This window comes from Cricetulus griseus, chromosome X (genome assembly GCF_003668045.3).
Source record: "Cricetulus griseus strain 17A/GY chromosome X, alternate assembly CriGri-PICRH-1.0, whole genome shotgun sequence".
NCBI classification, from domain to species: domain Eukaryota; kingdom Metazoa; phylum Chordata; class Mammalia; order Rodentia; family Cricetidae; genus Cricetulus; species Cricetulus griseus.
The window spans coordinates 75,216,747-75,227,925 of NC_048604.1; the positions used below are offsets into that span (position 1 = coordinate 75,216,747).

The window sequence follows — 11,179 nt, forward strand, 5'->3', positions numbered from 1 at the left end:
CTTGGCCTCAGACTCTGCCTCTGGGCCGTGTGTTCTGTCCCAGAGACACGGTACCAGAATATTTAAATCACTGTGGCGTTAAATACGTTTTAATATCTGATAGGGCCAGTTTCTGCGCATTGCACTTTTTTTTTTTTCCTTTCAGGAACGTGTTCGGGCCCGCGGCAGGGGGCGGGGTCGCGCCTCCGCCTCGGCTCTGGTTCCAGCCGAGCCTCACCGACGCCGAGATGGAAATCCCGAGGCTGCTCCCGGCTCGCGGGACACCACAGGGCGGCGGCGGCGGCGGCTGCTGCCCCGCGGGTGGCGGCGGGGTCCACCGAGCCCCGGACTCTCGGGCTTGTCAGGCCCCCACGCGCCGCCTCCTACTGCTCCGGGGGGCCCAAGATGGCGGGCCGGGGCCGCGGAGCGCAGAGGCCCAGAGGGCCTCGCGGGGCCTGGGCCCGAGCCCCGGCACGAACCGGTTGGCGCCGAGGCCGGATCACCCGAGCCGCGGCGGCGGCGGCGGCGGCGGCGGAGGCGGGCGGCGGCGGCGGCGGCGGCGGCGGCGGCGGCGGCGCCTGCGGCGACGACTTCTTCCTGTTGCTGCTTGACCCGGTGGGTGGCGATGTAGAAACAGTGGGCACGGAGCAGGCCGGAGGGCCGGTGTGGAGGGAGGAGGCCGAGGCAGGCCCGGGGCCCGAGCGGCGCGAGAGCGGTGCCAACCCCGCGGGCCGGCCCGAGGCGGGCCCCCGCTGCCTGTCGGCCGTCCCGGCTCCGTCCCCGCTCCCCGCGGCGGGCCCGGGCCCGGGCCCCGCGGCGGCCTTCGCGGGCACCATCACCATCCACAACCAGGACTTGCTGCTGCGCTTTGAGAACGGCGTCCTCACCCTGACCACGCCCCCGCTGCCTGCCTGGGAGCCGCCGGGGGTCGCGCCTTTCCCGCAGCCGCAGCCGCAGCCCGGGGGACTGATCGGCCCGCAGGCCGGGTTTCCGCCCGCCGCCGCCGCGCAGCTGGGCGACTGCCCCGAGCTGCCACCGGACCTCCTGCTGGCGGAGCCGGCGGAACCCGCGCCCGCCCCGGCGCCTCCGGAGGAGGAGGCCGAGGCCCCGGCCGCCGCCCAGAGCCCCCGCGGGCCTCTCGCCGCGGGCCCGGGCGTGGTGCTGTACCTGTGCCCGGAGGCGCAGTGCGGACAGACCTTCGCCAAGAAGCACCAGCTGAAGGTGCACCTGCTGACACACAGCAGCAGCCAGGGCCAGAGGCCCTTCAAGTGCCCCCTGAGCGGCTGCGGCTGGACCTTCACCACGTCTTACAAGCTCAAGAGACACCTGCAGTCGCACGACAAACTGCGGCCATTTGGCTGCCCGGTGGAGGGCTGTGGCAAGAGCTTCACCACCGTGTACAACCTCAAGGCGCACATGAAGGGGCACGAGCAGGAGAACTCCTTCAAATGCGAGGTCTGTGAGGAGAGCTTCCCCACGCAGGCCAAGCTCAGCACCCACCAGCGCAGCCACTTCGAGCCCGAGAGGCCTTACCAGTGTGCGTTCTCTGGCTGCAAGAAGACGTTCATTACTGTGAGTGCCCTGTTTTCTCATAACCGCGCCCATTTCAGGGAACAGGAACTCTTTGCCTGCTCCTTCCCTGGCTGCAGCAAGCAGTATGACAAGGCTTGCAGGCTCAAGATTCACCTGCGCAGCCACACGGGAGAGAGGCCTTTCCTTTGTGACTTCGATGGCTGTGGCTGGAATTTCACCAGCATGTCCAAACTCTTGAGACACAAGAGGAAGCACGACGACGACCGCCGGTTCACCTGTCCCGTAGAGGGCTGCGGGAAGTCCTTCACCAGGGCCGAGCACCTGAAAGGCCACAGCATAACCCACCTGGGCACGAAGCCCTTCGTGTGCCCCGTGGAAGGCTGCTGTGCCAGGTTCTCCGCCCGGAGCAGTCTCTACATCCACTCCAAGAAGCACTTGCAGGACGTGGGCACCTGGAAAAACCGCTGCCCGGTCTCCACCTGTAACAAACTCTTCACGTCCAAGCACAGCATGAAGACCCACATGGCCAAGAGGCACAACCTCAGCCAGGACCTCCTGGCCCAGCTGGAAGCTGCCAACTCCCTCACACCCAGCAGTGAACTCACCAGCCAGGGCCAGAACGACCTCAGTGGTGCAGAGCTAGTGTCTCTGTTCTCGGATGTGCCTGGCCACAGTTCTGCTGCCGTGCTGGACACGGCCTTGGTCAATTCCGGGATCTTGACGATTGACGTGGCCTCTGTGAACTCGACCCTCGCGGGAAGTCTCCCTGCTGATAACAGTAACCATTCCTTAGGGCCAGCGGTGGACCCCCGGGCCCTCAGGGCCCCCACTGACCTTCCCCAGAGTCTGGATACCTCTCTCTTCTTCGGAACCTCGGTGGCTGGCTATCAGCAGAGCCCCTTAGACATGGACGATGTCTCCGGTGGAAACGTGGGGCTCTTTGGCTCCTTGGCTCTGAAAAGCTCCAGCCTGGAGCCCCAGGCTTTGACACCCAGCAATAAGTTAACTGTGGACACCGAAGCTCTGACTCCCTCCAGCACCCTCTGTGAAAACAGTGTCTCAGAACTACTGACCCCTGCCAAAGCCGATTGGAACGTGCACCCCGAGTCTGACTTCTTTGGGCACGAGGAAGAAACCCAGTTTGGATTCTCCAACCCGGCAGGAAGCCACGCTTCTCAGAAAGAAACAGACCTTATCACGGTGACTGGCACCCCGTTTTTGGTATGAACCTACTCGGCCCGTGCCCTGACGGGTGGCTCGCTTTCATTGATTACACTCCAATCTGAGGATGTCCTGTTCTGGACGGAGTGCTGACTTACCTGCGGTCCTTTCTTGCTGCTTTGCTTTGCAAAGGAGCGCATCTGTGGACTATACAGATTGAGAGATTGAAATTCTCACCCCGAGTCTGGAACTCATGAGTTCTGTGACCGTGAGCAAGTCTCTTAACCTAACTGAGCCTTAATTCATTATTTATAAAATTAGGTGTTTTGTTTAGATTGTTTCTATTTCCTTTTCAACGGTATTTCCATTCTTTGTACTCCTTTGGTGTGAATTTTTAGAGTATTTTATAGTGTTTACATATAATTGTAATGTAATGAAAAGGGCTTTGATCCCTTTGAACATTAAATGATCAGTGCTAGATGAACTGGTGTTTTTAACTTTTAATATGAAACTTACCTCATGTCCACAATATCCATAATATCAGTAGAGTGCAAAAATATGGAATATTATTTGTTTGTTTGATCTTTGTCTACTTGTGGTGTCTTTCTATAGGAGGTTTTATTTTCATGTTGAACAATGTCAGGGTTTTGATATATTGCAAGCATATTCTAAAATATTGCCTCTTAACATTGAACAAGTGGCCTTATATTAGTCATTCTGTCTTGCTGAGCCTTACTTTCCTAGCTTTACAGTGGTCATAGGAATGCACATTGTTTGCAATCATTTTGGATCTTTTTTATGCTTGGGATTGTTACTGAAGGGAAAATACATGTTTTGGCTTTGTCAATCTTTAATTTTCTTGCCTCCATATTTCATCTCTTAAACAAAAATTAGCAAATGTTTATGTCGTAGTTTTGCATCCATTAAAATTTATAGGCATTAAGCATACATGGGGATTTGTACCTTCCACAGATTGAGGAGGACTTTCTCTATAGAGTTCTTATTTGACACTGGTCACAGTTCCATTTGACCAGTTTACTGGGGTCTGTTCAGTATCAAAGCCAGCTCTTGGCCTGAATCTACTAGTTCAATAAAATTTGGGAATGAACCAGAAGGAAATGTTCTTTTGTCTTGGGGCCCTCATTCCTAATGCTCTCTGGAATGAGAGGCTTGCTGTGCATTTTGAAATACTGTCACTTTTAACACGAGTGTAGCATTTTATGATTTATATAGAAATTTCATATCTAATATATTTGATTGTCATAATCCTCATGAGAAAGTGTGAACTTCAACTGATATTAACACTTTCCTGACCTATGACAAATGGAGTTCACTTAGTAAATATTATTTGTAGTTCAAATAGAAGAGGAACTATTTCTACCTCTCTCATTCTGCTGTTCTGAATTCCGTGACCATTTGCTTATGAGCAAAGTCTTTTGTTCCTCCTAAGTATATACTTGTTCCTTTATGCAGTTCTGCCCCACCCCCGTTACTGTAGTCCTTGGTATACATACCAATCTGTGCCATGCCTCTACCTTTTTTCTAATTAGACACTTCTTTTTGGTCACCCCTTTGTCACATGATCTAATTTTATTCACAATAATTACTGCAGTCATTGTATGCAATGAGAAGGTATTTTCTGAATCCAGATTACAAGTGTGTTTACAGGAATCAGATGATAATGGGGTTATTTTTTCTATAAGGTCTGATGACAAGTACCTCTCCAAATTTGTTCACCAAGTTTTCTACTAGCATATAGTTGTCCTAAAACATTCAAGTTCAATACTGTTTTCATGAGGAAAATAGTTTTTATAGCACCTTGGCAATATATAATTTGCCACTTTGAAATGCATTATGTACTATCTTTATAATTTTTAAATTGGTTGAACCTATTCAATGAAAAGGTAAAAAGTAGACATTGATTTGTAGTTTAAAGAAGTATTCAGAATTTTAGTGTGTCCAAGCATTAAGAGTATTATTCCCTTAGTACTTTGAAAAGATTTTTAAGACTGTTTTAGAATGTATCTTCATGAGTTAAAACAAACATTTCTCATTTCATTTTGCAAGGACTGCAAAGGCCTGAGGTAAACACACATTTCATAAGCATTTATTAAGATATATAACCATAAAGATATTGTTTCTTTTACATTTTTTCCAATTAAAGACTATAACAAAACATTCTTACCTATATTCTGTAGAATATCCAAAGGATAAATTTTAATTTCTTGATAAAAGTCATGTTATCATTATGATTTCTCTATGAACATTGCCCTAGCATGATGGTGGAATGACTGTAATTGCAGTCAGAGATGTGACTACAAACATAATGGTTGTATTTCTGTTGTTAACATAAATTTGTCATTTTAAAAATGATGAGTCATGAGTTAGTTTTATCTCCTTTACCTTTTGTGATTTTTTCAGTCTCTTGATTTGTTAAAATTTGCCAATGTAATTGTGTTAATAACAATGTCTTATAGGAAGTTTGTTTTCAAAGGGCCCTGTTAAGCCTACTTGATCATATAAAAGATGTTAATCTTGGTATTTTGCAACTTATTTCATTATAATATTAAATAATTGAAATTCTTGAGTAGTAGAAATAAAATTTGATAGATTGTCAGGTCATCTTTCAGAAAATGCTTCATATCTCCATCTGGAAAAGAAGATTTAGAATAACAAAATATTTAGAGTTTAGCTGTGTTTAGAGCTATTCATAATACTTTAGTATTAAAAGAGTATCCACTTGGGTATTTAATAATGCAAAAATATAGCTTATATACCTCACTCAAAATACATCATAATTGAAATGTTAAATTGGATTAAAATGTGTGTGCATTGCTTTTGAAAAATACAGGTTTATTTCTTCTACTTCTTTTTAAGGGAGAACGAGTTTATTTTTGCTCACAGTTGCATATTATTATCTATCATACTGGAGAATAAGCAGCAGGAACCTGAGGGATCCAGTCACATCATGTATGCAATAAGGAACAGAGAATAAGGAATGAATGCATGCTGATCATTTCTCCACTTATATATTCCAGGATCTGCTCCTCAGGGAATGATAGCCCCACCCACAATTAAGATGGAACTTCTACATCAATTAACCTAATCAACACAATTCCCTAAGGGTCCCAGAGACCGTCTATCTGGTGATCATAGACTCTGTCAAGTTGAGAACTAGTACTAACCATTACAGTATGGCATTCCACAAAGGTTGCAGATAAGAGATGCTATACCCGTACTGCTTTATCATGTACAGAGTTCTTATGAATAGCTTATAGGTGTTATTATCCTCATTTTAAAACTGAAAAATATGAATTGCTAAGAAGTTTATATGATTTTCATAACATCATAATTGTTATAAGTGGTTAGGTTTTGTGTAGTTGAAAAAATGCTTCCAGAATCCATTCGAATGATGGTTTTAAGCATAATACACTGCTGTGATATTATGGTTGGCAGAGAACTAGAAATGTCAGTCTCTCCAAATTTGATTTTATATCCAGGAATAGAGTGTTTCTTTGATTCTAAATTACCCCTGAAATTGTTCTAAAAATATTTGCAACAGTGGATATAGATGGTCTATAAGAGTATTTCAAAACGTTCCAGATCTGTTCAATGATTCAGAGAAATATTTTAAGGATATACATCCCATCCCCTAAGAGCATAAAATATTCTCATTTACATGGAAAACTAAGACTTTGGCTGTTAATGAGTATTTTAATTGCTCATGAGGTAGCTGGACTTATCTACTAGAAATGTCTTCTTGAGTAAACTAAAATGTAATTATTTTCCTCAAGTCATCATTATTTTTCAATGTAAATTTTGTATTACATTATATATAATTTCAAATTATTTTATTTTTGAGATTATAATTACAACATTTTTCTTCTTCCTTTCATCCCTCCAAGCACTCCCATAAAAACCTCCATGCTCTCTTTAAAATACATGGCTTTTTATTCTATTAATTGTTGTTTCATACATATATTTATTCCTAAAAATTTAAATACAACTTGCTCAGTCTGTACCATGTTGCTTGTATATATGTTTTCAGAACTGACTGTTTGATAATTTGATGACCAGTTGGTGTTTTCTTCCTGTTCTCAGAATTCCTTAGTGGACTGTAGTGTGTGTGTGTGTGTGTGTGTGTGTTGTGTGTGTGTGTGTGTGTGTGTGTGTGTGTGTCTAGGGCTGAGTTCTCCTGAGCTTCTCCCCTTACATCTCCTGTGTGTGTGTGTGTGTGTGTGTGTGTGTGTGTGTGTGTGTGTGTGTGTGTGTGTGTGTGTGTCTAGGGCTGAGTTCTCCTGAGCTTCTCCCCTTACATCTCCTGAGCTTCTCCCCTTACATGTTTGCATGTTTACTGGTGTCATCCTTGTTTAGCTCATGTTTAGGCAGTCATGTTGGTGAGACTTACTGGTGTAGGTTCTGACATTCCTAGAAGACACAATCCCACAGCAAGCTCTGTTATCCTGGCTTTTGAATTTTTTCTGGCCCCTATCCATAATAATCCCTGAGCCTTAGGTATAGGACTTGTGTTGTAGATGTATCTGTTGGAACTGGGCTCTACAGCTCTGTATCTTGATTGGTTGTGGTTTTCTGTACTGGTCTCTGTCTGTTGCAGAGAGATGTTTCCTTAATTGGGGTGGAGACTACACTTATCAGTATGTATAAAAACAAATATTTAGGATGCAGTTAAGGTTTATTCTGATTTAGTAAAGTGATGGTTATAGGTTCTCCGATAAGATCCATGAATGTGGGTGTCTTCTGCACTGGGGGGCAACCAAGGGAAATAGCAGTAGCCTGTGAAGTTTTAGGAGTCTCTTGGACAGCCCTGATCAACAACTCAAAAGAGAGATTCACATCCCTGGTGTTGGGGATTTTGTTGAATGATCTTTAGCTCTTGTACAGAGCATTGCCAGTCCAGATGGAAATTTTTCATTTAATTTATAAATGTATATTTATATACTGACTTATATGTACTATAGTTATTTTAGGTGTTATCCTTATGACCTTTTCAGACATCTTTACTCCCTCCTGCTGTATTTATCTCCTAGCCCTTCTGTAATTAAAGACCCTCACAGTTTTCACATTTCCCTTTTAGATCACTTGTTCACTGCTTTCCCCCTATCTATGGCTACCCAGACACTCCCCCAACTCACTGATGGTCCCCCTTTACTTTCCTTGTTTCTGTAGTTCCTCCAGGAAATGTACACACATGTGAAGATTTGCAGCTAGGAGTCTCAGATTAGAGAGAACATACAGCATTTGTCTTTCTGAGTCTGGCTCACCTTATTCAATATGATCTTTTCTAGTTCCATCCAAATTTTGAGATGTCATTTTTTTTCTTACAGCTGAATAATATTCTATAGTGTATATGTTCCACATTTCTTATCCACGTGTCACTTCAAGGATATTTACGTTGTGTCTATTTTCTAGCTGTTGTGAATAGAACAGCCATGCATGTGGCTGATGAAGTATGTGTGAAGAAGTATGGCAAGTTCATTGGGCATATGCTAAGGTATGGTATAGCTGGCTCCTTTGGTAGGTTTATTTGTAGCTTTTGAGACTCTTCCACCCTGATTTCCAGAGTGGCTGCACCAGTTTGCCATCCCACCAACAGGGAGGGGGATCCCCTTTCATCCACATCCCCTCCAGCATTCGTTGTTGGTTGTTTTGGTGATTTTTGCCATTCTGATTGGGATAATTTGAAACCTTGTAGTTGACTTGGTTTGAATTTCCCTAATTGCTAGGGACTATGAACATTTTTTAAAAGTATTTCCTAGCATTTCACCTGTCTTTTGAAAACTTTCTGTTCAGGTTGCAGCCCCATTTTTTGAATGGATCACTTGATTTTTGCTTTTGATTCTTAGTATTTTGAGTTCTCTCTCTTCTCATTCTCTCTATCTATACATCTGTCTCTCTCTGTACATTTATATGTATTGTGTATAGTTTTAAGTACATATAAAATGGTTCCTAGAGACCTTATCAAACAACCTTGGTGTTATTTGCTCCTTGACCTTCCTTCTCCTTCTGTATAGACATCCCATCTGGAGCCCTTTTCCTATTTTTCCATTTTTTCACTTCATATGAACTGTAATAACAATTTTAAACTAGAGATCCTATTGTCTATTTCAGCAGCACAGTTCAAAAGAAAAAGTGCTGACCCTTGATGTCATTTACTTAAGAGTGAGTCTGCTTTGTACAGAAGAATTCTAATCTCTCCTCTGATTTGATCTCTCAAATAAAGGTCATTCTTTCTATTCAACAGCACAGTGAATGTGGTATTGAAAAGGAATGATGAAATTTTGTCTAAATCAGTCTTTTACAAGGATTTCACAGGGAGGAAATTGGTTTGAGGCCCTATTTAATCCATACAATAAACAAAGCAATAATAAAATATCATCAATCTATACCTATATGTTGCTTTCATATTTTTCTTTAAACACATTGTTGTTTTTAGAAATGTTCTTAGATATAGCCATCACACCTCATGAACATTTATCTTGGCCTGAGACAAGGCATGAATGGCTCACAAAAGAAAAATAGGGAATATGGTACACTAAAGCTTTGCATTCAGCTGAGTTTGTAAGGGCTTATAGCAATGTAAAGTCCAAAGTATGTAAGATTGGTTACAATGTTTCTCGTAGATGGCTGTTAATTCTGAATAGGTTGTGTACATAGTATGTATGCAGAATAAGCACATAGTTATAAATGATCTCACATCACATTATTAACTTGATTACAGGTTAGGTGAAAGTTTGACTTGTAAAGGCAAGCTTCAAACAGAATTTCTCAGAAAAACAGTTCCCATATTTCAAGTTAATTTATGGAGTTTATGTGGAGTGAAAGGCAGAGTACTAAGAATATAGGAAACCAGTGAAATGTAAGTCATATCTTAAATTTGGAGAAGGCATAGTTATTCATACTGAACATTTCACAGTAAGTATTTTCAGACAATAAAATAATGTTTTAGAAGAAGAAGAGGGGTAGGAAATTTATTTATATAGAGAACAAGTTGGTCTGTTCCCCTAAGGAGGAAAACACAAGGAAAGATCACAAAATGGAATTGGCTACCAATATTTGGTAAAGCAACACAAATACTGTAGTATTTATTTGTTTGTTTTTATTCGTTGGTGGCTTGCCACAAAACTCCCAAATAAATACATGGAGACTTATTCTTCCTTGCGAATGCCCAACTTTAGCTTTGCTTGTTTCTAGCCAGCTTTTCTAAGTTATATTATCCAATTTCTCTTCTAGGTTTTTCCTCTGGGCTTTTTACCTTTCTTTATTCTATGTATTTTCTTTTCTTCTTCCTCTGTGGCTGACTGTGGCTGGGTGGCTGGCTCTAGGCATCCTTCTCTCCTCCCTTTTTTGCTCCTCCCTCTTCTCCTTTTCTCCTCCTATTTATTCTCTTTGCCTGGGAGCTCTGTCTATCTTTTCTCCTGCCTACCTATTGACCATTCATCTCTTTATTAGACCAATCAGGTGTTTTAGGCAGGCAAAGTAACACAGCTTCACGGAGTTAAACATATGCAACATAAAAGAATGCAACACATCTTTGCATCATTCAACAAATATTCCACAGTGTAAATGAATGTAACATATCTTAAGTTTTTGTTGTTTGTCACAATAAAATGCAAAACTTACATTTGGTAAATGCTGGATTTTAGGGCTAGAATGATAGTATGAACCCAATTTCAACAGGAGTATGAAGACAAATAAGATTATATAAGACTTTATTCTGGATGTGCTTTAAAGCCTGAATAATCTGAAAAAATAAAAATATGAATATATAATAAGATTAATATGATAAATATAAGCAAAGGATATTTGAAGGCAGCATGATAGGAAAATTATTTGGGAATCTATGAATTTCAGAGTAAAATATTGAAATGCAATGGTAGTAGGAAGAGACAGCTATTGAGGAAACAAATATAACTAATACTAATGGAGTGTTTACAGTGGAAGCCTCTGTTCTCATTACCCCAGCAAACTATGCTCTGTCACTGGCTACCAGTCCCTAATAAGACAGAGACAAGTATCAGTAAAAAACAGAAGATATTTATTTACTGTGCTCAGACTGGGAAGAGGAGAACAGGAACAAATAAAGGGGTCCAGTCTGCCATTAAGGTACTGGAATTGGGTTTAGGTTTAAAGATTTGTTGCAATTATTTTTATTTGTGTTTGTCTATGTGTATGTGAATGCAGTACCCCCAGAGGCCAGAGGCAACAAATGCCCCTGGCACTGGAGGTACAGTCTGTGCTTAACTGCCCAGTGTGGATGATGGGAATTAAATTTGGGTCCTCTGCAAGAGTAGTAGGGGCTATTAATCTCTGGGTCATCTCTCCTAGGTTTAAATAGAGGAAGAATTGCAGCAAGAGTGCAAAATATAGCAGCCCTGGACCAAGATGTGGTTTAGTTGATCATTGTCTCAGTTCTGGTTCCGCAAAGTTGTCCCAAGAACTCCTTACCATTTGAGGGGGTCAATATGGTTCCTGAAAGTTGATTACA

At 42.8% G+C, this 11,179-nt stretch overlaps 1 protein-coding gene across 1 annotated transcript; it reads left to right on the plus strand.

The window, feature by feature from the left end:
• The first annotated feature begins 149 nt into the window (after positions 1 to 149).
• On the plus strand, positions 150 to 5,295 carry LOC100763650 (zinc finger X-linked protein ZXDB). The gene is given in 2 exon segments (XM_027431879.2): positions 150 to 517; positions 519 to 5,295. Coding segments are annotated over 2 exon segments (2,511 nt in total). The 5' UTR covers positions 150 to 227; the 3' UTR covers positions 2,740 to 5,295.
• The last annotated feature ends 5,884 nt before the right edge of the window (positions 5,296 to 11,179 follow it).